General features: G+C 33.0%; 2 protein-coding genes across 10 annotated transcripts in view; one reads left to right on the top strand and one right to left on the bottom strand.

Moving 5' to 3' along the window:
- The window catches only part of LOC149488464 (uncharacterized), an 84,418-nt gene extending 71,726 nt beyond the window's left edge, over positions 1–12,692 (bottom strand). For 5 of the 7 annotated variants that reach the window (XM_089695641.1, XM_089695642.1, XM_089695640.1 and 2 more), the window contains exon 1: positions 5,589–5,727. In XM_089695641.1, the coding sequence (XP_089551767.1) occupies positions 5,589–5,712 (124 nt within the window). In that variant the 5' untranslated portion in view covers positions 5,713–5,727. Of the gene's footprint in view, positions 1–3,254; positions 3,501–4,049; positions 4,137–5,588; positions 5,728–8,169; positions 8,233–12,674 lie in introns of those variants that run through there. The other 2 variants (XM_089695637.1, XM_089695638.1) reach the window with 2 other exon arrangements.
- On the top strand, positions 4,091–27,237 carry LOC149488465 (lysosomal proton-coupled steroid conjugate and bile acid symporter SLC46A3-like). 3 transcript variants are annotated; one of them, XM_089695665.1, is made up of 10 exons: positions 4,092–4,304; positions 4,950–5,002; positions 19,116–19,344; positions 19,557–19,850; positions 20,703–20,855; positions 21,828–22,020; positions 22,408–22,509; positions 23,916–24,053; positions 25,889–25,972; positions 26,882–27,237. In XM_089695665.1, exons 3-10 carry the CDS (start codon positions 19,216–19,218, stop codon positions 27,190–27,192), a joined length of 1,404 nt encoding a protein of 467 aa, XP_089551791.1. In that variant the 5' UTR covers positions 4,092–4,304; positions 4,950–5,002; positions 19,116–19,215; the 3' UTR covers positions 27,193–27,237. The 3 variants fall into 3 exon arrangements, with proteins under 3 accessions (XP_089551790.1, XP_089551791.1, XP_089551789.1); XM_089695664.1 differs by lacking the exon at positions 4,950–5,002 and having other exon boundaries at positions 4,091–4,304; XM_089695663.1 differs by lacking the exons at positions 4,092–4,304; positions 4,950–5,002 and adding an exon at positions 18,548–18,869.
- The last annotated feature ends 398 nt before the right edge of the window (positions 27,238–27,635 follow it).

The following is a 27,635-nucleotide window of genomic DNA, read 5'->3' on the forward strand; positions in this document are numbered from 1 at the left end:
TTTATACACTAAAAATTATAGAGTATTTCAAAACGAATTCAATTATTATTTAGCAATAATTAGAAAATCCCCGAATTTGCATTCGTGATCGTATTCATAGTGTTTGTCTACACTAATATTATAAAGAGGAAAACTTTGTTTGTTTGTTTGATTGTAATGAATAGGCTCATAAACTACTGGACATTTTACCAATGTTTGCAAGTTTGTGATTACTTTGATAGTTTACCGATTTATAATAATTGTATACTTATATCATTGTTTAAAAATATTCAAACACAATATGATATACCTAGGTACTGATTTATCACTGGTTTCAGTGATGAACTGATGAGTCAATGTTAGCCACAATACTAATCACTTTCGTCATACATGTGTATGAACTATGATTGATGTGATTTGCAATGTGGTGAAATTTCATAAAAATCACGGGCCAATTTTTTGTTTTGAATCCCACCGAAAATACATATATTACTAATTGCGTTATTAGAATAATTAATTACTATACCCACGATCAATTATTACAATTTACAATATAGTCTCAAATGCATACTAGAGAAACATTGCAATTTGAATCAATTAAAATGCATAGCATACAAAAATAAATTCACAACACAAGAAATTCCGCGCGCAAATCATAGCGCGTGTCAATGAAATCAAGAATGTAATTTTATATCAAGCCGACGAGCGACGACGCCGAACTAAAGTACCTACAGTACCATTTACCTTCAGTGTACAATACAGTTTACAGACCTACGACGGACGAACAATAATGAGTAATAAATAAAAAAAAACATAGTTTCTAAGGTCATTAGTTTTATTTTATTTTATTGTTATTTTCTTTGAACGATTGGAAATGAAATTACTCAATTTTTACACAGAACTTTGATTTATTAGAATTATGCTCATTATGCATAAGATAACGAACGCGAATGCACGACATCTAGCGCGTCAATGTCTAAACATCGCCTTTCGTTTAGACATTGACGCGCTAGATCTGTAATAAGTATATAGTCTATGCGCTAGATGTCGTGCTTTATGTCGTGTTTCGCTTGGCAAAAGTCACGCACACTACTGTAGAAGTGTCAAATTTTTCCGGTATTTTACTGTTGTTTTTCTAAGTAAATATTGTAAATTATTGATTAAAAAGGTCGAACGCGCACACATTTCATTATAGAGAAGTGATAAAATGATTAGTTTTAAAGAAATAGTGTCTGTGTTAAGTGTTTAGAGGTAATCAAAAATGTATGGAGGGACGGTCGGAACATCAACCTTAACTGAATGCGTTTATGAGTGTGATGAAACGCTGTGACCTCGTCAGCCTCATTTTATACAATCAAATGCCAGAACAGCTCACCACAGTTTATCACATTTCGTATTCAACAAAAACGCAACGATTCTCTAAATTCTGTTGAACTTGTAGCATACTTTTATTCTTTACGTCTTTGGCTGGTTCACACTTTGATTAGTGTGAGTGCAGGTGATTAGTGCGAGTGCAGGTGTGTAGTGCGAGTAGTGTCCAATTGACTGCGAGTGCAGGTGATTAGTGCGAGTGCAGGTGTGTAGTGCGAGTAGTGTCCAATTGAGTGCGAGTAGTGTCCAATTGACTGCGAGTGCAGGTGATTAGTGCGAGTGCAGGCACGCTGCGAGTGAGGGGGAAGGGAGGGCGCGCGGGACGTGGCTACTCGCAGTCCACTCGCAAAAAAATAGAACACGCTTCTATTCACTTTACTACACAGCCTACTAAACACTCGCACTAAACAGTCGCTGTCCACACGTAGTACTACTCATCACCTGCACTCGCACTAATCAAAGTGTGAATGGCTGGCGCAGCGTGCCTGCACTCGCACTAATCACCTGCACTCGCAGTCAATTGGACACTACTCGCACTACACACCTGCACTCGCACTAATCACCTGCACTCGCAGTCAATTGGACACTACTCGCACTACACACCTGCACTCGCACTAATCACCTGCACTCACACTAATCAAAGTGTGAACCAGCCATAATGGCTGGTTCACACTTTGATTAGTGCGAGTGCAGGTGATTAGTGTGACTACGTGTGGACAGCGACTGTTTAGTGCGAGTGTTTAGTAGGCTGTGTAGTAAAGTGAATAGAAGCGTGTTCTATTTTTTTGCGAGTGGACTGCGAGTAGCCACGTCCCGCGCGCCCTCCCTTCCCCCTCACTCGCAGTGTGCCTGCCTAAACACGTCTGGACAGGAGTGTTTAGTGTTTAGTGTTTAGCGTAGTGTGTAGCGTCGCGAATTTCACCATTGTCCTGCACTCGCACTAATCACCTGCACTCGCAGTTGAATTGGACACTACTCGCACTACACACCTGCACTCGCACTAATCACCTGCACTCGCACTAATCAAAGTGTGAACCAGCCAAAAAATAGAATACGCTTCTATTCACTTTACTACACAGCCTACTAAACACTCGCACTAAACAGTCGCTGTCCACACGTAGTACTACTCATCACCTGCACTCGCACTAATCAAAGTATGAACCAGCCACGTTATTAAATTGACTTATAGATATTTTATCTAATTATAGGTACGAGCACAATAATTTTATTAAACGGCGGACAGTTTTTTACCGGTATAGATACCTAATAAGTTTTAATGGCCATAGATGCTTTAATCAGCATATTATAATAAATATAATATAATATGTACCTATATATAAAACATAGGTTTCCGTACGTGGGTACCGGGTACCTACGTCATAGTTTTACTTGTACCGTGTACGTCGCGTTGGAGGATATACGTACTATATACCTACCTATTCTATGCTTGTACTGTGAACACTAGTGCAATAATTAGATCAATAATGTATTGCAGTCATGTTTTCGTTATCTCTATAATTATTGTTTAACGAAGGTGATGTATAATTCCGATAAGAGATAATGAACACAGCTTTAAAAAAACGCCCATTAATTGTGTTAATTTTTTTTAGTTTTTGTTTTAAATCATACAATCTAAGATAATTATAGTGTTTTAAGGGAAATTTTGGCTTAAAGTCGGCATAAATTTCTATATACCTATACGTGTAACATATTGTTATAAACATTGTTATTTATTCTGTTCTATAATTTTGTATTTTACCTACCTACACAAAAATTAAATCATTTAGTGACTCATATTGAATACCAATGCAATGTTGTTACCGTGTTTTATTACACCTACGATTTTATAAAATAATAATAATTAGGTATTTGGAAGGTCAAAATAAAAACAATATAATATTTACCATTCGGGCGAAAATCTGTATGTGCTTTGATCCGCATTTTCTTTTCTCAATGTATCCTTTATGATTGTTCGAATAAAGACGCACTACACTTCATCACAAAACACTTCCACTAATTGAGATAAAAACTTCAGACATTTTGCGTCTTTCCTTAATTTAATGGGTCAAAAGGATACACGTTACTAAGAAAATTAATTTAACAACCACTTATCACATTGTTTTTGCACTCAACAAACACAAGTAAAGAAACTGAAACGAGAAAAATATAAAATTAAGTTTTAATAACAACAAAACGTCTCAGTGCTCGCTCATTGTATCGCTTGAGTTTTGACAGCTGCTGAGTGCTGCTGCGCCGTTCGCGCTATCCCTAAATTCCCTATTCAAATAAATGCTAGCAGTTGGCACGCTTGAATGGGTGCGATATGAGTGGCCGCGAGCGGGATATGTACACTAAAGTGAAGTTAATCGCAGTCCACACTGTTGGGGAACGACGGGAATGGACGTAAATAGATCAGGATTAATGAACGTATAGCGCGACTGACAATTCCCGAAACTTGAATAAGCCATTGCAATAAAGATAAAAATTACAAGGTTTAAACCATATTTAAAAATTAATAAACAAATGTTGAATAAACATGCACTTTCTATAATTGAACGATTACGTGAAACATCTTTTTGCTATATAAATTATTTAACACACGCCTATCAGATGCAAAAAATATATTCACTCAAGCGATGCAATGCAATATTTTAGAAAAAAAGAATTTGTTTTAAAATGAGAAAAATAGTGAAACTGACGTTGTTAATCGGATCTTGACTTCACCACCGCCGTGTAAACGTCAAACGCGCAGGCGCAGTGCGCGTAACTGACGTACGCATGCGTACTAACTTCACTCCAGTGGTATTGTAATATTATTTCGTGTTCCTTTCGGCGAACTTAATTTTGTGAGGTTTCAAGAAAGACACCTAATTAAGCAAAGCGCTTGTATTGCAAAAATGAACCTTATTACACTCGATGGAAAACTCGCAATATAATAAATATGATAGCAATGGGTAAGTTTATGATGAAAATATAATACTGGTACTGTATTAAAAATTTTCTTTCCTTCCTAAACTAAAAAATGTCAAAACATAAATGTAAGTAATATTTATTCCATAAGTACTATAAATTATAATTTATAATATAGTTTACACAGCATTTTGTAAATACTGCACTCGGGCAGGTAATTTTTGCACTTCACTTAGGTAACGGTAAAATTTAGCAAGTCGGACATACGCGGTGAAGTGAACGACCTCGCAAATCAAGATACAATTATTAAGTGTAATATTATTTTCTTGTGTAATTTATTACATATTACAGTTTCTTTATTATAGGAATAAAAAAGGAATAATATATTTTTGAGTGTTGGTTGTCTGTTATGGATCTTTATTCTTTACATATTTCGTGGTTATAGGCAAGTTATAGTACCTAATTACATTTTATACACATACCTACTTATCATTTTATCAAAATTATTATTATATACATAACTAGGTATTTAAACCAATAATAATTTATATTAGATATGTACATATTATTTTTATCATTTTATTAAAGTATTCTCGTTAGTCAGACACATTCCAGTCATTATAAATCTCATAAAGACGCATTTAAACTTTCATTCATTTTTTGAATATTTTTTTTATTTCTAATACAAGGTATTCCAGGACTATAAAAAAAATTCAACACGCTCAGGGACCCAGGTCATTTGGTAAGTATTATTTTTGTTTTTTATTGCTTTGTTTGAAAAAATAATCATTTTGTATATTAAAAAATAAATGAAAAGCCTTCTTTGAAGGACAGAAAAGACTTATTCAGCTTTATTTTAACGCCATCTATAGGTAGTATAGGACAAAAATTATAACAATCGCGATTCATTGATTGTGTGCCGTGCAGGCACTTGACATTGTAAAATAATACAACTGTAATTTTACTAGATGTCGTTGCTTTAAAAATGTTGTTATCATTAAATTAAAAGACATCATTGATAAAGAAAGTTGTGTCTCGATTACGATTATTGTCAGGATCTAGCAAAACATATACCTACATTATATTATATTGTACATAGTTGTTCTGTTCAATGTGATAATGTATAAAACAGCTAAAATCTAATTCACAACAAAGTAATTTTCAACGCTATGTACCTATTATAACTATAGGTACCTACCTGAAAATATTACATATGCCCTAAGTAGAGCAAGTAAGAAGAATTGCTATCGAGGTTTATGCATGTATAAAGCTATTGTTTTTAAAAATTTACATTCCCATTGTATACAAAATATTATTCGAATACGTACTTTTCTGTTCTCGTTTCCTTTCCTGAATGGTTGCATATTCAGTGAGTTGCACACATTTTTCACTATTATCGTTTATCACGAAACCAACAATTTTTGCAAACACGCACAACACCAAGGCAATCATCTCCGGTTTGTCCTAGATCTACGTAATCCTTATCTAACACCAGTTATCTTACGCACTTGAGGTTTTTTCCTTCTCTTTTTAATATTTGTATTAGTCACTTGATTTATTTTTTGTTTATTAAAACACACTACCGGTATACAAACTCTCCTTGTACAAAAAACAAGATGCCACATAGGTGTTCCTTTAAAAATATCGTTCATAAGTTTTTATAACAAAGAGTTTATCAATGGGTTATGAGTTATCACTGAGAGTTGTATACAAGTCGATGTCATTTTACATTATGGTAAAATAGATGCATCTTTTATTATGTCACACAACGCTCCGGGAGCCTTGACGTGATTTCTTAATAAGGCTAAAAATATACACGCGCCAATACTAAGTGCAACGAGTTATCTAACATTCGCAGTTATGCGATCAATACAGTTGGAAGGATTAATTTTAATTAACCGCTGTATTATATGGGCCCTTTTAATATACGTGCAACGGTACCAGGATTAGAACACTCCAATTGTACTCAAAGGAAAGTACATAGACATAGGTACGTCCTACACCTCGTGACTATAATAATAGAGTCTATAAGGGCATCGTCCGTGATCCGTGATAGACCGTCTAAAATGAAGAGTTATCAATAGATACGTAGTGGATACTACTAGATAGGTAAAGACTTTTTAATTTTTTAAATTTTGTTTATACATATTCAAATTAAGACGCAAATACATTCTTTAAGTTAGAGTTTATAAAGACTTAAGTTAATATTTGCAATACGATGATAAATTATTGTGTGCTAATAAATATCTGTTCGCATGCAAATAAAACTTGTTATATTATTTGCTTGCATTCATGTAACATAAAATAAATATCATAAACAGCTTGATAGTTAATCACTCGGTTGGTTGTTAAATTGGCTTATTAGTTGGCTAGCCTCTCAGCAACCTTTTAGAAACATTGTTTACGTCACTCATTAAAAATTTAAATGACTACCGAAATGGTTGGTTCTTATTTTGACGCGTGTCTAAAATAATGTCTAAAATAACATTAAAATATAACATATAACATTATAACATTCTAGCGGTCCGCCCCGGCTTCGCCCGTGGTACATATTTCGCAATAAAAGGTAGCCTATGTCCTTTCTCGGGTATCAAAATATCTCCATACCAAATTTCATCAAAATTGGTTCAGTAGTTTAGGCGTGATTGAGTAACAGTCAACAGACAGACAGACAGACAGAGTTACTTTCGCATTTATAATATTAGTATGGATAATGGTTTTTTCTTTCTAATGTGCAGTTTATGAAAAAAATATAATAATAATTAAATTATGTATAGGGATTTAATAGCAGATTATTATTAACCACTAGCGATTACGAACGAATAGCGTACATATTTAAGTTTTCTCTCCATAAGAATTAAGAACCATCCTCGTACTTCAAGGAATATTATAAAAAGAGTATTAACTAAATCGGTTCAGCCGTTCTCAAGTTATGCGCTTACCAACATATTTTGCGATTTAATATGAGTACATGTATCTCAATGACTGCACTTTATTTATTTTATTACCTATAATTTTAATTTTATCAAGTGAATAGGATTTTGATTGAGAGGAAATTTATATAAATTTTATTGCTATGCGGTAGACTTTTAGAAAGAGAAAAGTAGTAGGTTGGTAGGTATGTAGTTACTTAGGTAATTATTTTTGCATATTGGCTGCTCAATTAGTTTCGGGACGCTTTAACTTATAGCTAAGTTTTAGTATGACAAGTTATTTCAAGATTCATTTCATAACAAATACGTATCTAATAGACATATATTAAAATGTTCAAACAGTGAAAATTACACTTAAATAATTTCATTCACGGATCGAATTTGGTCTCGACTCTCGGAAAGAGAAAACGTTCGTGACATCCGCAGTTGCGGCGTTCCTGACATTTTAATTAAATGCTTATCTTTTATATGGAACTAATTCTAAAGATGTTTCATCTGAAATTATTTGTATGGAGTAGCTATGTGGATTAGAAACTCACATACATTCACATACCAGTGTATTGCATTTACACATTCCGCCTGAATCTATTTTTATCCAAATGATTCGATTCGTGTTTGTCGTGCGTCTTAAAATTTTTATAAAATTAAATGAATTGAAATTAAATTAATTAAAATTTTCATGTTATTATGTAAGTACTAAGTTGCAGATTATTTATTTCATAAAAATCAAACATCGATTCCAACAATTTCTCTTTTTCAATCACTCGTTTTTAGATTATCGTAATTTTCAATAAAATCTCGTAGGTCGAAAAGATTTTATAGTGAATTTACTTCAATTTAATTTTTATTCGCGTATGGTAGCAAATCGCTACAATGTAAGCAGATATGACTAACATTATCATATAAATATACCTACACTGCCCACATTTTTAGAAATCAGGTCATGAACACAAAACAAAAGGCCTTTAATACTTACCCAGCATCCTATTTACTTCTTTTTCAGTCATCGTCGTCATCCACGGCTTTCATGGCGTTTAATCTGAAACCAAATAAACGTTTCATAATTTTTAATCACGTTCACATCCTGAGTTTCTATAATTTATAAAGTTTTATAGTACGATCGAACTTTATGTGCCAAGCGAAGCCGTAACATCCCTTACCTTATAATCGCTCTACGCCAATGTACTATGCGAGCACAACAGTTAACTATCACAGACACTGAATAGAATTTCATATAACCGTTTATCGATACACTTATCTTACCGAACTATATAAACATATTTTCACTTAAAAATAGTTAATAGTATTGTATAAATGGAATAATGATCAAAAGGTTTTCCGTAACTTTGTAGAGCCATCTCTACAAGGGATGGAAGGCGAGCTACGGAAATGCGCGAGAACCTCCGAACACTGGCGAATGCAAATAACGCACAGGGCCGTATTTAGCGCTGTTTTGACCTCTTTAGAGATATTTCGACGAGAATAGCTAATCCCTAATCAGGGATTATTTAAAAACATTGTGATTGTTTTAAAGTGAAACTTTTATTACATCGTCTCAAACTTTTTGGTCTGTGTAGCGCATGTCGCGTGACGGTCGAACCGTACGATAATAATTATCGTACAAATACAATAATTTTGTGCCTTAGTTTCACTTTCGCCGTGGTTTCATTTATGAAATAAAATGTGGTTTTAACCACACAACATTTTTATTACCAGTTATGTGTTTTTTAACTATGAGTCATTTTATTATTAAAGTGAAACTTTTATTACATCGTTTCAAACTTTTTGGTCTGTGTAGCGCATGTCGCGTGACGGTCGGCTGCCTAGTAGGTATAAAGCAGTGTTCGGAACCGTTCGAACAGTTTCACTTTTACCGTGGTTTCATAAAACCACACAACATTTTTTTGTTTATTTTTCAGTTAATGGCATTTACTTATTTCTGAAAATATCATCATTTGAATTTTTTTTAAATAAAAATAGCCGCAGTACATGGTTTTTATAAGTAAATGATTGAAGCACTAGATCGAATCTTTGATTTCAGCTTTCAATTTATTTATTTTGTAAATAATTCATATTCGTGTTGAACTTAATTTTAACTTATGTACGTAAAAATGATGTAGGCATATCTCTATTTAGGTTTTGTGCACTCACATAATATGTGATAACTTTCATTTTTATTTTATTATTTTCTATGTCCCTACAGCTCTAGTACGCCCCTGCTCTACCCTGCAGTGAGGTCGACGGCGCCATGTTTTTCACGCATGCGCCTTAATTTCATTTCATGGGGCAATCACTAAATACGAAACCTATACGAGTAGTGGTAGTATAGCTATAATTCTTTAATGTTGCCATGTATTATAATCCTACCTTTCATTGATTCTTTAAATTTTGTACTTTTATTCTCGAGTATATTTTTTAGATGGAAAAAGAAATAGAAAGTATTTTTTTTTATTTTGTGGTGTGTGCACACTAAAGAGTTTCTATATAATGTCCTAGTCTGAGCACATTGACAGTAGGGCGCGGGATCGATGCGATGACGTCACGCCATTGACTACAGAACGGAAGAGTCTACTTCCTCTCTCGATGCGGAAACGTAGAAAAACGTCTAAATATAGATAAGCGTTTTCATTTTCTTTCATGGTTAATGGTTATTGTAAATTGTACTGAGACTAAGCCTTGATAAACCATGACCATATTTATCATGATGCTGTTTGTAACTTTGTACGATGGATATTTTACCAGGCTCGAAGCTATAATTTCGATAATTTTTTGAAATTGGAATACTCTTTGAAAAAAATAATTTTGTTCTAATTGTACTATCAGTATAATTTATTAATACATATATACCTATATTAAGAAGAGCTGGAACGTCAACACATTTACACATTGAACATGTTAGGCCGGGAGATACTGACACAAAATTTCGGGTCATTTGTAACAGGATGGCGGTCTAGAGGGGTCTTAGTACGCAATGACAAAAAGAAAAATGATGGTCAGAACGCTGGTACCGGTGGACTAGTCGCGTGGGCGTTAGTCACACTCGTGGGATAAATAGCGAAAGTCCAACGATTTGTAACACAAAAATTTTAGAATTTACCGATAGCCCTTAAAAAAGATGTAGGCGGTAGTGTCATGCCATACTTTTACCATGTGACTTACAGTCCGCCTTACCGACGTGAATGCGTTGATTTAAAAAAACAATTCAACCATTTGTACCGGGCTAACTTTTGCACAGGTAACCATCGTCGTGCAGCCATTTACTAAAATCGCCATGCCATACTTTTCGGACGATTCCAAATAGTCGCCATACCGCGGAAAATCTGCAAATTTTTGAATTTTTTTTTCTCGCCAAACGATTTGTACCACCCTACATTTTTTTTTCAACAACTCCTTAATGATTATAAATAGAAGTGTGATAATGCCATACCTGTGGGAGGTGGCGAATGTGTATAAGATTTTTTTCTTATCGTAAGATTTTATTCGTAGTTACACCGGAAAAGTATGGCATGACACTACCGCCTACATCTTTTTTATGGGCTATCGGTAAATTATAAAATTTTTGTGTTACAAATCGTTTGACTTTCGCTATTTATCCGACGAGTTCGACTAACGCCCACGCGACTAGTCCGCCGGTACCAGCGTTCTGACCATCATTTTTCTTTTTGTCATTGCGTAATAAGACCCCTGTAGAACCGCCATTCTGTTACAAATGACCCGAAATTTTGTGTCAGTATCTCCCGGCCTATGTGTAGCTTTTATTTTGCAATTGTTTATAAATACAGGGTGATTTAATTGGTGTAGTACGAATATCTAAAAATCTATGAAGAATTTTGTGATACAGTAAATGGAAGAATTATAGACTACTAGATTTCCGCCCGCGGCTTCGCCCGCGTTTGCAAAGGAAAACCCGCATAGTTCCTAGTTCATAGTTTCGCGTACACGTGTTATTTGTATTGTTTTTATGACCTGAAATTTAATTATTATATGATAATTGAATGATTATTAATACTTTTATCCAAACGATTATTATTAAAGCAAAGTAAAGTAAAAAAAAATTATTCAAAAAATCAAGCATACAATCTCGTTAAACTTATTACTAATAAGGCTGTTAACACAGTAAATATGTAGTATACTCTATACATCATTTGAACCAAGATGCCCACTCTAGACTCGTGGCCTGTATTGTGGGCATCAGTACAAAATATAATAATACAGACCCCAATTGAAATAAAATTCATTTCCGTGGGACTCTATATTAGAATAAATAATTAAGTTCATCAATTTATTTACTTTTAAATTATAATTTTACAGGTAAATTATGAGAGCTTTCATAATTATATTTGCATATATTTATCTACAACGCACCATTTTACAATTCAAGTCTAAAATGAAACTAGAGTCGCATTTATTTTTGAACATACTGTAAGTGGAATTGCATAAGTGTGAGTACTGTGAACATGCCAGCTTTCCTTAATTGACCGATACCTATGTGTTAATATTTAACCGATATAATATTTTGATATTTTTTACACACTTGCTTTTATGACGCGGTTTCGCCTGCAGTTATGTCACTCTCTAGCCTCCACCCTATAGGCACAGAGTAATTCACAGTAGCCAACGCATCTATAGATACAAAAATTGTATCAAAAAATCGTTATATACTTTGACCATATAAATTATAAACAAATATAAAAAATTAACAAAATTCACTTTCGCATTTAAAGTAGGAAATATATCTAGGAAATTGGAATTTGGATAAAAATCATAAAAATGTTACATATAATTTATTATGAAATATATTTTTATAAGAGCTCAACAAAAAGTAAAAAAAAAAAAATATTTTTATCATTATAATAAAATGAAGTAACTATATCCCTCAATCGTACTGTAGAAAATTCCAAATCGGTATAATTATGTCTAACTACTTACATATTAGAGATCGTCAAGGCCAGCTAGTACCCTCATAAGGAGACTAATTACAATGTTTATTATTCTATGTAAATGCTACCCCACGTCATGTACCGAGACTTAATTGTAGCGAGACAATTGCGATGAAAAATATTGGCAATACATTATGATTATTGTTTCAAAATAATACAATGCAAGTATGTTAATATTTCACCGCTTTGTTAGCTCAGTGGTGTCATAATTTTAATTTAAACTTGCAATTATGGCTTTATGATGTTTCAATTGTTTTCCGTTGATTTTATATAAATATCGTTTTATTTATTTAATAAATAAGCCAAGTGCATAAAAATGTGATTAATTAATATGGTTCATTAATTCTATAGGTTTCAATAAAATGTGATGTTGAAATGTTAAAATTATATCTAATAATAAAAACGCTTAAAAAAACGTATAAAACCCATGTGTTAAATTAATTCATTATTATTTTTCGATACCTATACTAATGATGCTTGTGATTAGTAATGAATGAAATGACTATTGAACGTATACGAAAGTGTATAAAAATATCCTGACCTTTATTTTTGAATAGTGTTATAGAAAACCCCGCCAAATCCGTTACAATCCAGTTCACAAATACACACACAAAAAATTGATTCAAAATCGTCTCTTACAACGAATATTTCAGCTCGACTGAACTAAGAACTCACTGCAAGAAACACTAACTTTTTCAACTAAAAACTAGGAATTTACGTTACAATTGCCTTTTAAATGAAAGAACTGTAGCGCCGGTTGCTAAAATACATTAATTAAAACCCGGTTTTTAGATATCAGTAATTATAAAGAGTAGGTAATTCGTGCGCTAACGTATCAAGGCCTGAGTTAAATTCAATTTAATTTTATAGCAAACGTCGTTTGATCTTTTGATTTGGCACTGAATTTTTCTCGGTACACTAATGCTTATCAGCATAAGCCGGTATGGAGATTTATTACAAAATCGCGTAACATCTTAAGATCAAAGATGAGATAATTACACACGTAATAGACGCGTAATAGTACTGACGCGTGTGGGCCACCGAACAAGATTCTCAACTGTCTTATTTTAGACCTGGCACAGAGCGGCCGTGAAAATACTGCAAAGGTGTAGTATGTAGGCTGCTATTCAAACCCGATGAGCAATTTACAATGTCGTTCGTTGACTGTATGACTTATTATTAATTACCACGACTTGCAAGTAATTGATTTTCATGGTATATTATTCTCGTTGTCAAAGAGAGAGTGCGGGCTTGCGACAGAGAATTTTACAATTCACAGCACGTCTGTCGTTAATAAGTGGAATTCAAGTGCGTATAGAAATGTGGAGCACGAACGTTGCAGTGTCTCTAGGGCGTTTGCATCGAAACCAATTTTCTACCTCTTGCTTCACGATTCAAAATTAATAAATAAATTGATTTTGATCCCACGTGAATACATTATCCATTAGTATTATTTATAGTGTCCGACCGAAACTGGTTTCCAGGCCGAAACCGAAACCGAAACCGAATGTTCGGCCGTGGCTTCAGTTTCGGCCGAAACCGAAACCGAAACCGAAACTCACGTGGTCTAGTATGAAATTTTTAAAAATACTGAACTTTGGTGCATTTTACCTATTATTTTGCCTTAATTAGGGCATGAAAGGAAAACACAGTATATTAAATTTGTTGTAATCATTTATTTAATCTATACTTATAATAAATCTGTAGAGAGGCCAATTCTGTACATGAAATATATTTAAAAAAAAGCTATGAAGGGGTGATAAGGGATCGCTACTGATGCCAAAAATGCAATCAGTAAAATTTTTGTCTGTCTGTCTGTATATTCGTTATAGAAACAAAAACTACACGACGGATTTTAACCAAATTTGGCACAATTATTCTTCATACTCCTGGGCAGGTTATAGTAAAAGAATCATGTAAATCGGTGTAGAAACACCAAAGTTATACATGAAATACGCTATAAGTCATCGCGCGTGAATACAGAATCATGCAGCATAAGGATTATTTTTGGGTAGCAATTAAACGAGTGACTGTAAATTACAGTTCTAAGTGTCAAAATTAATTAATTTGGGTTATAGAATTACTAAGTGAGCGACTGACTGCGAGTGACGAGAAATCAACAGAACAGCAACTTACAAACATTAATTTGAGTTACTTAAAATACAAAATGAGCAGCTTCATAATATTTGAGCGACCTAATATTTGTTTGAGTGTCAACGTTACGTCCTGCATTTTTTTCAATATTTGGCAAATGTATTTTTTATATTGAGCGGCATTTTATCTTAAATGAAGTGTTTCGAATACAAAAACCACTTTGAAAAATACACTAATGAGCAGAGTATAATGAGCTCACATTTAAAAAATAAAAATAATATGAAATAACTATTTGAAGAAACACTATTCTATTAGTTGAGAAATTTTATTATTGAAATATAAGGCAACCTAACACTACGACTCGTGATCCCCGAATTTCATTATTTTGAGGTGTCTAATCGATAGCGGGTAGTGACTTTTCAAAATAAACTGCTTTTCTTTTTCAAAATTATTTTGAGAATCGCCCTTAAGTCGCTTCTGGCACTCGCCGGCCGCTGCCGCGGCACGCTCGCTTCGCTCGCTCGGCTCGTGCGGCAGTTCAAGGGTTAACCTAACACGCTCGTCGCTTCGCTCCTCGCTACCTATTTGAATATTAAGAATAAAAGTTTTATAGTTTTTAACCTACGTAGTTTTTTTTTGGTTGAGTGGGAATCACCCTAAAGTCGCTTTTGGCACTCGCCACACAAAATGGGCTCACGTTTCGTTATTGCATATATATTTTTTAGATTTGATATTTACCGTATTAGATTTGTAAAGTAAAATATACATATTTATATCATATTTTTGATTTAATACATAATTGTTTAATTTGCGCTTTTATATTAACCGTAAAAACACATTTATTAAAGGAATCAGTCATTAGTTACAGTGAACGAAACGTCAGCTGTCAAAAACGTCGTAAATAATAACCAAATTTTCTGAATTTCAAAAAATTATATCTTGAAAAGTAATGGTTTCCGCAAGTTGAAACTTTCCAAAATTAATTAACAAACTTAGAACTATAACTTAAAAAAAAATCAACGCTCTAGCAAAACGTAAAGGTACTAAAGACGAGCCAATTAAAACAATGTACTCCGTAAAAATAAAGTAATATGCATGCATTTATTTCAATCAAATGAACAAAAAATAAAATAAGACGCTTCAGTCAACTAAAAAAAAAACCAACTCCCAACTCACCTGACTGCAACGATTCGTCGCCCCGCCCCCATTCGAATTCGCGCGAATTTAAAAATCTGTAGTTTTTATTAAAAAAGCGTATCAAAATAAAAAACATAAGCCCTCAAATAGAATATCAGTAACCAATAATCATTAATAAAGCAGCTTACAAAACTTTGCTCAAAGTGAACTTTTTAGTAGTTCGCTAAGTATAACCTCACTTAGAAAAATCGAATCTATCTTAATATTGAAGTTGCCCTCTCTGTATTTCCAGTCGCTCACTTAGTAATGAAGTCGCTCGGATAAAATTTTAATATCTGAAATGGATTTATCACAATCCACTTTTTGTAAGCTCGTTCTGGATTTTATTATAAATCAATATTCGTCGTCAGTTTAGTTAATTTTTCGCTTAGTCAAATTCATACCGCTCAAGTTATTAAAACAGTATGTCATCATCAGTCGCAAAGTTTTTTTTTGTTCGCTCGTTTTATAATTCCCCATTATTTTTGTGTATCAGTTGCCGCGTTCGACGCGCTTCGCGGCGGGAGCTATAAAAAGGCGGCGGGTCTGCACCCGTTTCGCGTTGTCATGGCATCACGTGTGAACGGCTGAACCGATTTCGATAATCCTTTTCTATTATATTCCTTGAAGTACGAGGATGGTTTTTATGTAGAGAAAACGTAAATATGTACCACGGGCGAAGCCGGGGCGGACCGCTAGTATAAAATAATATTTTTAAAATATTAATAATAACAAATTTAATTTTTATTATTTTTTCAAATTAAGTTCTCGGTAAAATCAGTCATCTAAATCAAATCAGTAATTGTTACTGTTACTTTAAATACTAAGTTTTTGTATTTTGAGATCTTTCTCTTTATTAAAGAGTCTTTAATACTTTGGATTGGTATTTGTACTTAGAAGAATAATAAGTCTCTTTTAGGTACCTCTTATATAAAAATAATAATTATTAATTACAATTACACCCAGTTCCAATCTCAACATAGATAATCAAAAATTGCTTTGACAGCGTCCGTCAAAGCGTTGCCGAGGAAAACGATGTTAGGCGAGCGTGAACGTGTGTGAACTAAGTTCACTGAACTTGCGAAATAAGTTTCGGTTTCGGCAAAAGTTTCGGCCGATTTTGGCCGAAACCGAAACTGCGGCCGAAACTTGATTTTTGGCCGAAACTCGGCCGAAACCGAAACCGAAACCGAAAGTTCGGTCGGACACTAATTATTTATTACAGATATTTGATTTCAGATACAAAAATACATAAAAATCTTATCATTAGTCGCAATCATAATACGATTACAAGATTATTATAGACCATGAAACATGGGAGCATGTTCAATGTTTATCACGATGATTTATATAACACCTTTTTGTTTTAAAGTAGAATGTACTCCGGTAAGAATTAGGTCATGATAGCATCGACACAGTTATTACACCTACACAGATTAGTGAATGGTTGCATAATTGCATATCCTTTAAATGTAAAACTTTGTGCTATGTATCCTGTCCTCATTAAATGGATCTTGTCTAGAATAAAAATATTAGTTCAATCTGAACCAGGAGCCCATAAATTCCTGAGATTCATTTAAATAAACAAAATTTTTTTCAATTCCTTCGCAACTACGAGCTTATAAGAGCTTATACGAGCCACAAAAGCCTATAACATCCTCACCACCTGGATGGTTGGCGCAGCACAACGCGAACGGTGCGTTTTAACCGTAGCTTTCTTCCACGGACATGTAAGATCTGGAATAATCTGCCATCGACTGTCTTTCCGAGGAACTACGACTTGAGTTATTTCAAGAAAAAAGCATATGTGTTTCTTAAAGGCCAAAAGCACACCGCTACCTAATTCACGGTTAGCTCCACCTTTCTCCTTAAGACCGTTTTTATCCCATCCCATTCCCCTCTATGGTAGGCAACAGTCTATGGGCGACGCACTTTGCCATCAACATCGGCCATTGCGTCTGCGCGTTTGCCTTCCAATGCTATAAAAAAAAAAAATTATAGAGCTGCATCATCCCTGACCATTATACATTTTATACATAACATCATTCCTACTTTGCTGTATCTCGGTTCAATCAAGTGCAGGAAACTGTTTGTTTATTATGTAAGAGTAATGGATGACTTGCAAAGAAATTGATACCAATAAGCGTTAACTCTCTTGAAATTGATAACATGTAAACTTGTAAAGTGTTAACTCATCTCGTTCTAGAGATTATTTTTTCATACCCACACTGTATAGTAGAGTATATGAAAAAATAATCTACTACTAATCTATGTAACGTTACTCATATATTCTAGCTGACCTGACATGCGTTTTTCAGTCAAGACACCCTTTTCATTTACGGGTACAAAAATCCAAAATTCAGAAGTAGTTAAACATTATGAGTAAGGCTCTGATAAAGCGTAACAAACAATTATATCTTCGGAAAGTTGATAATTATCTGTAACTGATAACAAAATTATAGTGAGGAAAATTAAAAATAATATAAAAATTTATCCTTGACTGATTCATATTATTTCAAATATTGTTTGTAATATATGGAAATGAATATTTGGCAAATATGCATTTCCATATATTATTCGTATAACTAATTACTCATATAATTTTATATGCGTTATATTATATGTGCCTTGTTACAATTGCAAGGTCTCAAGTAACAGGTCTACCTATTATAACACGTATATATTATTTTAATTAATAAAACAAGTGACGTAAGTAACAAGTGAGCTCTACCGATGCATCAAGCTACTATGTGATATCACTCACGTAGAATCGCCTGAAGCATTGTGACGACTTCACAAATGAAAGATAATAGTGATTGTAATCATTTACAGGTGATTACGTTAAAACTTGCTGACCGACTTTCTTATCGCATTAAACTATATATGCTGCCCCGAAACTAATTATTCTTATAAGTATTAGTATCTATACTTAGAGAAATACAATGCTATATCATGTGTCTCAAATGAAATCAGAAAACAAATTAAATAGACAATATTAATAATTTCTATATTTATTAGACTTTGTTAGTCAATAATGTGAATTTAGTTTGCAAATAATGACACTTATTAGCAATAACTGCTGCCCACACAAGCCACCATTCATTGCTTATTCGACCGTCAATTGGCGCGAACCGCTAAATTGGCTCAAATAACCTTTAACCGAGCGATACCCTTAGCGTTATCCATTGAATCTAATGTTGCATTTCTACAGCCAAGTTCACATATCTCTATTTAGTTAGTCTCATTGTTTCCGATATGCAAACACCAATATTATCTTATCGTTTTGACATTAGTGGAAATATCTCGTTACGGAACACACGCCTGGGCTAACCTTATGTGATGTGAATCTTGCTTTATTTATGTGTACAAACATGCAGTTTAATTATCTGGTGTGAATTGGATTGCACGTGTAAGGTATCGTTATAATGGGGGACAGCACGGATATACATGAATTAGATAAATTAAGGTGTGTGAAGCTAAAATATTTTTTTATAATTATCTAATTGTACTAACTAGTTACAAGGAATTAATGTATAAATTCCCAAACTAAATATTATATTTCAAGTGTCATTGATACCATATTGTTTACAACCTCTTAATATCTGTCTGCGGTAATCTTAACTAATATTATCTCATTTGTAGCGATTAAAAATTGGAGATTATCTATCGTCATTACTGCTAGAGAATATTAATTTGGTTTCGTTTATTCCAGCCCTTCTACTCGAAATATCAACAGAGAGAGCAGCAATGCACCTGCAGACAAATCTTCAGAGAAATGGAGGCCAATTCTCGAGCCAGCGTTGGTTGGTGCCATGATAGCAATCAACCTGGGCCAGACTTCTTTACAAAACTTCTACCTGCGAACTGCCTGTACTGTCGACTTACAAAAACCTGTGGATATTTGCAGTAAGGGCGTGGGTGACGAATTTAGAGCAGCCGAGGTAATTATCGTTCTAAATATAGCTATGATTTTTAAAGACTTTATTTTTATCCTCAAATAAACTAAAATAGATAATACTACTTATAATACTACTTAATAATACTACTTGCTAGAGAAATACCTATGCGTTGTTGCTGGATACATCATTAATATAAACATAATAGAAATTTACGGTTTTCGATTACTACAAAAAATAACGTTTGCCGGTTTCAGGTGGCGAGCCAGGTGGTTGTATCAAGTGTAAATGTTAGTCGAAGTTTCATAGGATCTCTAATTTCAACGGTGGTGCTTCTTTTCGTTGGTCCATGGAGCGATTGCAGCGGTCGACGAAAACCTTTACTCATCATGCCATTAGTTGGGATGTCGATCATGTCGACCGCTGTCTTGCTAATGTTGACATTCCCTGGAGCTTCCACAGTACAAGTTCTGTATGCTGTTCAAATACCCATGTCACTTGGTGGAAATTTCGGACTCTTGTTAGCTGCGTCCTTCAGTCATATAGGTGATGTGAGTATTATGTATGTAGGTATAGACTATAGAGTTAAAAGTTCAATTTATTAAAATTCTCAAATATTATTTTATAGGCGTCTAATACATTATTCTGTGTTTACTTGGGGTTCGTTTATATTGATGTTTGTGTAATCGGTGTTTAATCTATAATTAGGAACATAGTTAATTGCCAATTAGTGCGTAAGTAAATACGGAATATCATATGTATTCTGGTGGAGTATCTGGAGAGATCTTTAATTTTGAAAACAATTATTATTCGATACCATATTGTCTTATTGAATTTTTGTAATTATATGTACCTACTAGCTGTGCTCCGCGGTTTCACCCGCATTGCTCCGCTCCGAGCGTGATGATATATATTCCGTCTTTCTACTCATGTGGCCTATAGCCTTCCTCGATACATGAGCTATCTAACACCGAAAGAATTTTTCAAATCGGACCAGTAGTTCCTGAGATTAGCGCGTTCAAACAAACAAACTCTTCAACTTTATAATATTAGTATAAATATTAGATTTATAAAAATAACTCATTGTCATTACATAGTATTTAAATATTTTTAGTCTAAACTTTTCCCTTTACTGCAATCTGGAAAACGACACGGCTATCACGAACTCTCCCATCGTGATATCTGCTCATTTTCCTTACTACTTTTCATTTTTACCCCAAATTATGCGGAAATTAACTTTCCCGTCGAGGATTTGCTCGTTGTCGCGTAATACCGATAAGTACAATCCGTATTGGACAATAATTATTGGTAACAGACGTGTAGGTGGACAAAATTTCTTCCCATTTATTATCTTAATTTAACATTTAACCAAAATCAATGATGTTTGTACATACATATTTCAGTTATGTCATGCAACGGGCCGTGACGTCACACGCACAATGGGCACCCACCGCGCTGCTATTCAAATAGCTCACGTACTTGGTTCAGTTAGCGGGCCCTTGCTGTATCGGCAATTGGGCTTCTATGGAGTCTTCCCTTTAGTACTGTTCTTACAGGTAATGTATCTGTATTGCTAAGATATTCATGCGGTAGATAAAATGTAGTGTAACGGTGAACTGCAATAAAAATAATATTACATGATACTTTTAACTACTTATTATTATGAATAATGCTATTGTATATTCGTCAGTCATTACATTTTCCTCTTCACATAAACATAAAAAACAGCCTTGCAACATTTAAAATATTTATCAAATTCTTGTCTAGGTCTTGTGTATAAAGTCTAGACTTGGTCTAGCTAGACTTTAGCGTCTACGAGTTCAGGTCTTTTCCACTAGATGGCAATTTTTAAAAATCCAATGACAATATCTTCTTATATATAAAATGAATCGCAAAATGTGTTGGTAAGCGCATAACTCGAGAACGGCTGAACCGATTTCGATAATTCTTTTTTTATTATATTCCTTGAAGTACGAGGATGGTTTTTATGTAGAGAAAACGAAAATATGTACCACGAGCGAAGCCGGGGCGGACCGCTAGTTGTTACATATTATTTTAAATTGATTTTAAATCTTGATTTTAAATTAATATTCTTTTAAAGTTTATGAAATGTAATATCAATCACCATTTAAAAAAAGTTATTTTTATTTATTTATTTTATGTACTTAATTTTTTTTTCTTTGAATAATCAAAGTAAGAGCATATCAATATTAATAATGATTAAGAGTTGTCCTGACTAAACTATAACTCATTCCTGAAACGTGTTGGCCTCCGGGACGAGAACTCTCAACCTTGGCCTTAATTTCTATATGTATTAAATACTAGTTGTTCTCCGCGGTTTTACCCGCAGTGCTCCGCTCCTGTTGGTCTTAGCGTGATGATAAATAGCCTATAGCCTTCCTCGATAAATGGGCTATCATAAAATCGGACCAGTAGTTCCCAAGATAAGCGCGTTCGAACAAACAAACTCTTCAGCTTTATTAGTATAGATGATTAGTCTTAACTACATATATGCTACCCTCTTACAGGTATCTTCCCTAATCTACGTGATAGTATCAGTAAAGGACGTGAATGTTAACGTTGACAACAAAGTATCGGTACTAAACTGGCGACTACCATTTAATGCCATCCACTGTTTAGTAAGGAAAAGGGATGGGCATAAGAGAATGATCATATTGTTGATGCTGGTTGTAACACTTGGAGATAGAATGATGTTGTCAGGTAAGAATAAAATGGACCTATTTTTTGAATTAACTATTTATACAATTTAACCTTTAGAAGAGAATTGTTGTATTGGGTAGTTAAGACTGTGCTTCAAACATTTGCACAAAATTAGTTACAAAATAACTTAATTTATACTTACTACGAATATAAGTGGGAGTGTTCCTGTTCCTGTGTGTTTGTACCATGTTAGACATGGACTACAGTTCAATCAGATTCAGAAATCAGTTTCATATAATTTCACTGCCGATCGTCTTTAAATTTATCTTTAATAACTTCTTAGGTAGGTCTAGAATTCTAAGTATCGTTAATTCTATCATGGAGTGTATGGTATTTTAATATTTTTTAATAATTATGAAATAATAATAATATAATTGATTTCAACAGCGGAGGTGTTACTTTCGTACATGTACTACAGATACAAGTTCAACTGGGACGACATACTTTTTGGCTCTTTTCTGGCCTACAGAAATATTGTAAGCTTTTTCGGTAAGTTCAATATTTATTAATTTTATTTGAAGTAGACCTTTTAAGAGTCTACTCTATAAATTATTAATAAAGGGATGTATTTAAAACAAACAAAAAATGTGAGCCGTCACGAGACGCCTGGCATATGTGAAACAACGTACATACTGCATATTATAGACTGCTACTCGCTTTTTAAAATAATTCATAAAGATTTTTATATACATAACATATTTTTTATATACGATTTTTTTATCTTGTTTTAAAATTAAACTCATATAAAAGTTTACTACATATCTCAGGCAATAGAGTCATTAGAACAGGTCAAGTGAGCTTTAGGCTGAAACTTGTTGAATAAGTCTGAGACTAGGTGTTTGGTCATAAACTGTCAAGATGGCTCATTACGTTGAGTGCATTCTTATTAATTCTGAAAAAGAAAGTTAAAATTATGATATTTTTATATAAATTATAAAAAAATATTGTCTTTTTATATTGTTTAATTATTCGCTTTGAAATTCACATGTATATAATCATTGTCTTGTTTTATCTGGTAGGTTGTTCGCATTATTTGCAATACAATAATACATTTAAAACGATTTATATTTCATACTTTTTTCTGAAATGTTGTATAACTACGTTGTCTGCTGACTTTATTTCCTACCTTGCAATACTTCTATACCTAATTCACTTTTTTGATCTTTATGTAAGTTTAAGTTTGTATTAAGAGCCAACAAAACGAGAGAGTGAATTCAAAGTTAGGTTTTCCTATTATCTATTGCTGTCGCAACAAATACAGTTCGGCCCGAAAATACCTAGGAAAATTACGCAAATTCGACGTTCCGTAATCCCCTGTTTCCTCCTCCAATACTGGACCGATTTAGTAGAGAAAAGTATAGGCTATGAAACGTAGGAAACGTTCTGCTTTTTTATATAATGTTCAAAAATTAGTTTTATGGAAGACGGAACATAACGGAAAATCTGTCATATTTCTTACGTTCTTACGTTTTAAAGATTCATATCTTTTTTAATAATTAAGATATGACAAAGAAAAACGTAAAAACATGGCTAAAGTTACCATAGACTAATAGTAAAAATATATTGCTCTAGTGGCACAATCCAGGGAGGAAACAGTGGACTACGTTTGCAAGGAAAAACGGCTCTTTTGTTTGCTCTTAATAACGGTAAAGTTAGAATTAATTTATTGCTGTTTATTGAGATAGGATTATGAAATGCTAAACTTTACAACTCTATCATGCCTAAAGCGGTAGGTTTTGCTCTTGATTCTTCTAAACCGTAGTAATAAGTCACTGTTAACCGTGTTGTTAACAATAGGTTGCAACATCAAAAATGTTTATTATTAGGTACATACCTGTAAAACTTATGATTCATGTGTATATTAAAGTAATATAGATTTTATTTATTTATTTTAGGAACGTTGCTCATACTAACAGTGCTAAAGCGCCGATTCCGATTCTCCGATGAGATGGTGGGAGTCGTCAGCTGCATGTCCTATGCAGTCGCTACGTCAGGCCTGATCGCTGCTAGAAACACTATCGTCGTTTTTATAAGTAAGTAAAAAAAATTCGTGTGAAGCTAAATAATTTATAAATTACCTACTAGCTTTTCACTCGCAGCTTCGTTCGCGTAAAATCCGCATAGTTCCTGTTCACGTAGGATTTAGGTGAAAAAAAATATCCGTGTTTATCCAAGTTTCTCTTTGGGTGTGTGCTAAATTTCATGAAAATCCATTCCATCCAGCCATTCAGTGTTTGCGTGAAGGAGTAACAAAAGTACAAACTTTTGCATTTATAATATTAGTAGGATATTCGCACTACGCGACGTCTTGAAATATTGGCGAGGTTGTATATAGTATGAAAACATATTATGTAGTTGTAGGTACTTTAAACTTGCATAATATTTTATTATCTCTGTAATTTATATTTTATTTTAAATTCGCGGTAGGTATTGGTATTACAGCAAAGACATTTTTACACTGTCTCCGAATCGTGACAATCTTTTGTGCCCTTTCCAGGGAAAATAGCTTTTATTCTTCTTCTTTTCTTTTGATATAAAATTTTCGTCAGAGTCAAATTGCTTATATGTATAGATTTGCCTTAATATTATGTAAAGATTTGCTTTAAATTCTTTAATTGAAATTATTTCCTTAACAATTGTGAATTTTTTTCTCGTGAAAATAAATCATTAATAAACCAATCAATTATTATCAATCTCATAATATCTTAAATCAAATGATTGACATTTTCTAACTTATTAGATACATTCAATTTTCTCTGAATGCGATAATTATTTGCGCCAGTGATTTAATAATACAATAATTTTGTAGTATAAAAACATGTAAGAAGGGGCAATTACACATTCGTGCGAATAGTGTGGCGAATAACGAAGCGAATAATGAACTAGAATGCGTAAATGCACCATAAAAAATATATATTTAACTATTTCAGTTAGGTACATGAGAAAATTATGTACTATAACATCATTTTCTTTACTATGATATTATTTTAATCAGTAAAAAAACATTTAAATATTACGAAAAATCGAGTTGTATGAAAAAATATAATGTGAAAAATTTTCAATGTAAATAAATAAATTCATATTATTAACTTTTTAATATTCTTGATTGTAACTCTCATATTAATAACACCAGGTTTTTGAATAATAAAAAAAAACAAGTACTAATATATGCGATATAATTTCACTCTCCTTTCTACTGGAAGTTGGAACTAACGTACTAACTCTACATTTAACTTTGTACATCATAGTACAACAATGATGTATATGTAGGCTCATCTTTTATCAGTTTATTTATAACAACTTTATCGTTACTTTGTTTTGAAACAGAATATCATCATATTGGAAAATCTCGGGATTTTCCAATTTGATCATCACCTTTGTGACTTTGTAGAAAAAATATATAGTACTTATGTATAAGTCATCTTTGATTTTGCAAATACAATCTATGTTCAATAACCTTAATAAAGTACAATGTAATAGAAATAGATATTCAGTCTCATTTTTATCAAATCCAGGTAGTCTGGAATCTTAAAAAGTTATCAGATTATTAATTACCAAGCATTGTCTTTCTTTCTTTGTGCACAGATAGGCAATATAATTGATATGTACCTAAATCTATTAACCTACTTTCTTTTGTAAAACTTCTCAGACTCTTTTTTGTTTGTTATTTTTTCAACGATATCTTTATGAAAATATAAAAGTAGTTTGGTCCAGGTCTGCACCAGTTAATATGAGATAAAACATGAAGAATTTAGTTATTTTATATTAAAAACACTCTTCTTTTCTTCTTCTTCTAAAAAATAAGAATAGCATCATATTTTCTCTTTAATATTGGATTTACGTCACCATGGTTTTCTCTCTTTTACAGTTCCTATAATCGGCATCATTTCACAAGGATCTCAGGTTGTACAACGGCCGATAATCAACAAACAAATTCTTCCTACTGAACAAGGTACAATTTTGAATTACATTTTATTTTCATACATTTTATTATCATACTGTTAATGTAAAAAAAATCTTACCAAAATGTACATCTATGTTATTATATTATGTGTAAAACAAAAACAAAACTTTTATACTTTTATATCTATTGTTAAGGTACTTCACAAATAGTAATTGTTAAGAAGAAAAGACTTTAAAGTCAACTTATCAAATGACCCACAATTTTTTTATCGATTCTATTTGTTTGTAATGTTTATTGTTTTTGTTTTATCCATAATTATTTTTAATGAGCGCCTAAATGAGTAAAATTTTCCCAGAAAAGATTAATAGCTTTTAAAATATATACATGCAACACAATATTTGTGTCATACTTGGTACCGGAGATTGATAAAATTAATCCTATTTGATTATCATCGCTTTACTTTTTATAATCAAATCAATTTCTCAATAAGTAATTATCGGTCTTTATTAATTGTTGTATATATTATCATAATGGTTAAGGAACTTGTTTGTGATGTGCAAAACTGTTACTATTTCCAATACGTTGATTGCTTGTCTCTATTTATGAAATGTTTATTACAATTAAGTTACCTACTTATAGATCAAGTTAAATAATTACTTATACCTTTCTTTACAAGTGAGTAAATCTTGCATGGATACCTATGCCGCCAAAACTTTTCATATTTACTAACATTAGCTTATAAGTCCCATACTAATTACTAACATTGATGGATCTCTGTCATGTCAATTGTTTTCTTACCTACATCTAAACCTGCGGAAAAAAAAATGCAGAGGTGTGCCACCGCAATGAACATTTGCAGAGATATTATGTTCATTGCGGTGGCATTCGCTTCATATTTATTCGATTTATAAATAATATTAATGAGAACAACACAAATAAAGGATTATTTTATTTCAGGTAAAATCTACAGCGTCCTGGGAGCGCTAGAAAGTGCGACGCAAACGATATCTTCGCCACTCTACTCCTTGCTATATTCAGCAACTGTCCCCACGCTGCCCGACGCTTGGCTCATTCCGGGGATTGTCCTCGCGTTAATTCAACTACTATCTTACTTCAGCAGCAGACAACTCCGCCTCCGAAACCAAAAGAACGTTGGTGGAGAAAAAATCGAAACCAAAATAAAAACCAACGATAGTGAAACCAAAAAAATACCAAATGAAGAAACCAAAGCTCTCAATATAAAATCAAAAGAAAATGACGTAACATGATATGGTATGGACTGTGGAATATCGAATAAAATGAATTATTTTGAAGATATTTTGTTTTATTTTGTTAATTAATTGCAGTGTGATGTTAGATAAGGACGTGATAGATTGGTGCGAACAGCGATCAGATAAAAGATATTGGAGCAGATAATATGGAAAGTCCAACAGTCTTAGTCTTATGATTAAAATTCAAATATATTTATTTTAGTACAAAATTTATTTTAAACTTAACAAATAATATAGACGTACTAAAAAATCCCACGGGAGCGGGAACTATGCGGGTTTTTCTTTAAAAACGCGGGCGAAGCTGCGGGCGGAAAGGTAGTGGACTACAATTTACAAATCTTTAAAAAAAATCGGCTTCATAATCCGCTGCGTAGTTTTAAAGATTTAAGCATAAGTACATAGGGACAGACAAACAACGGCGACGAGTTTTATACTATGTG

This window comes from Colias philodice, chromosome 5, assembly GCF_061535455.1.
Source record: "Colias philodice isolate Cphi_HAF_F1 chromosome 5, ilColPhil1 Martin Lab GWU primary, whole genome shotgun sequence".
In the NCBI taxonomy this organism is placed as follows: Eukaryota; Metazoa; Arthropoda; class Insecta; order Lepidoptera; family Pieridae; genus Colias; species Colias philodice.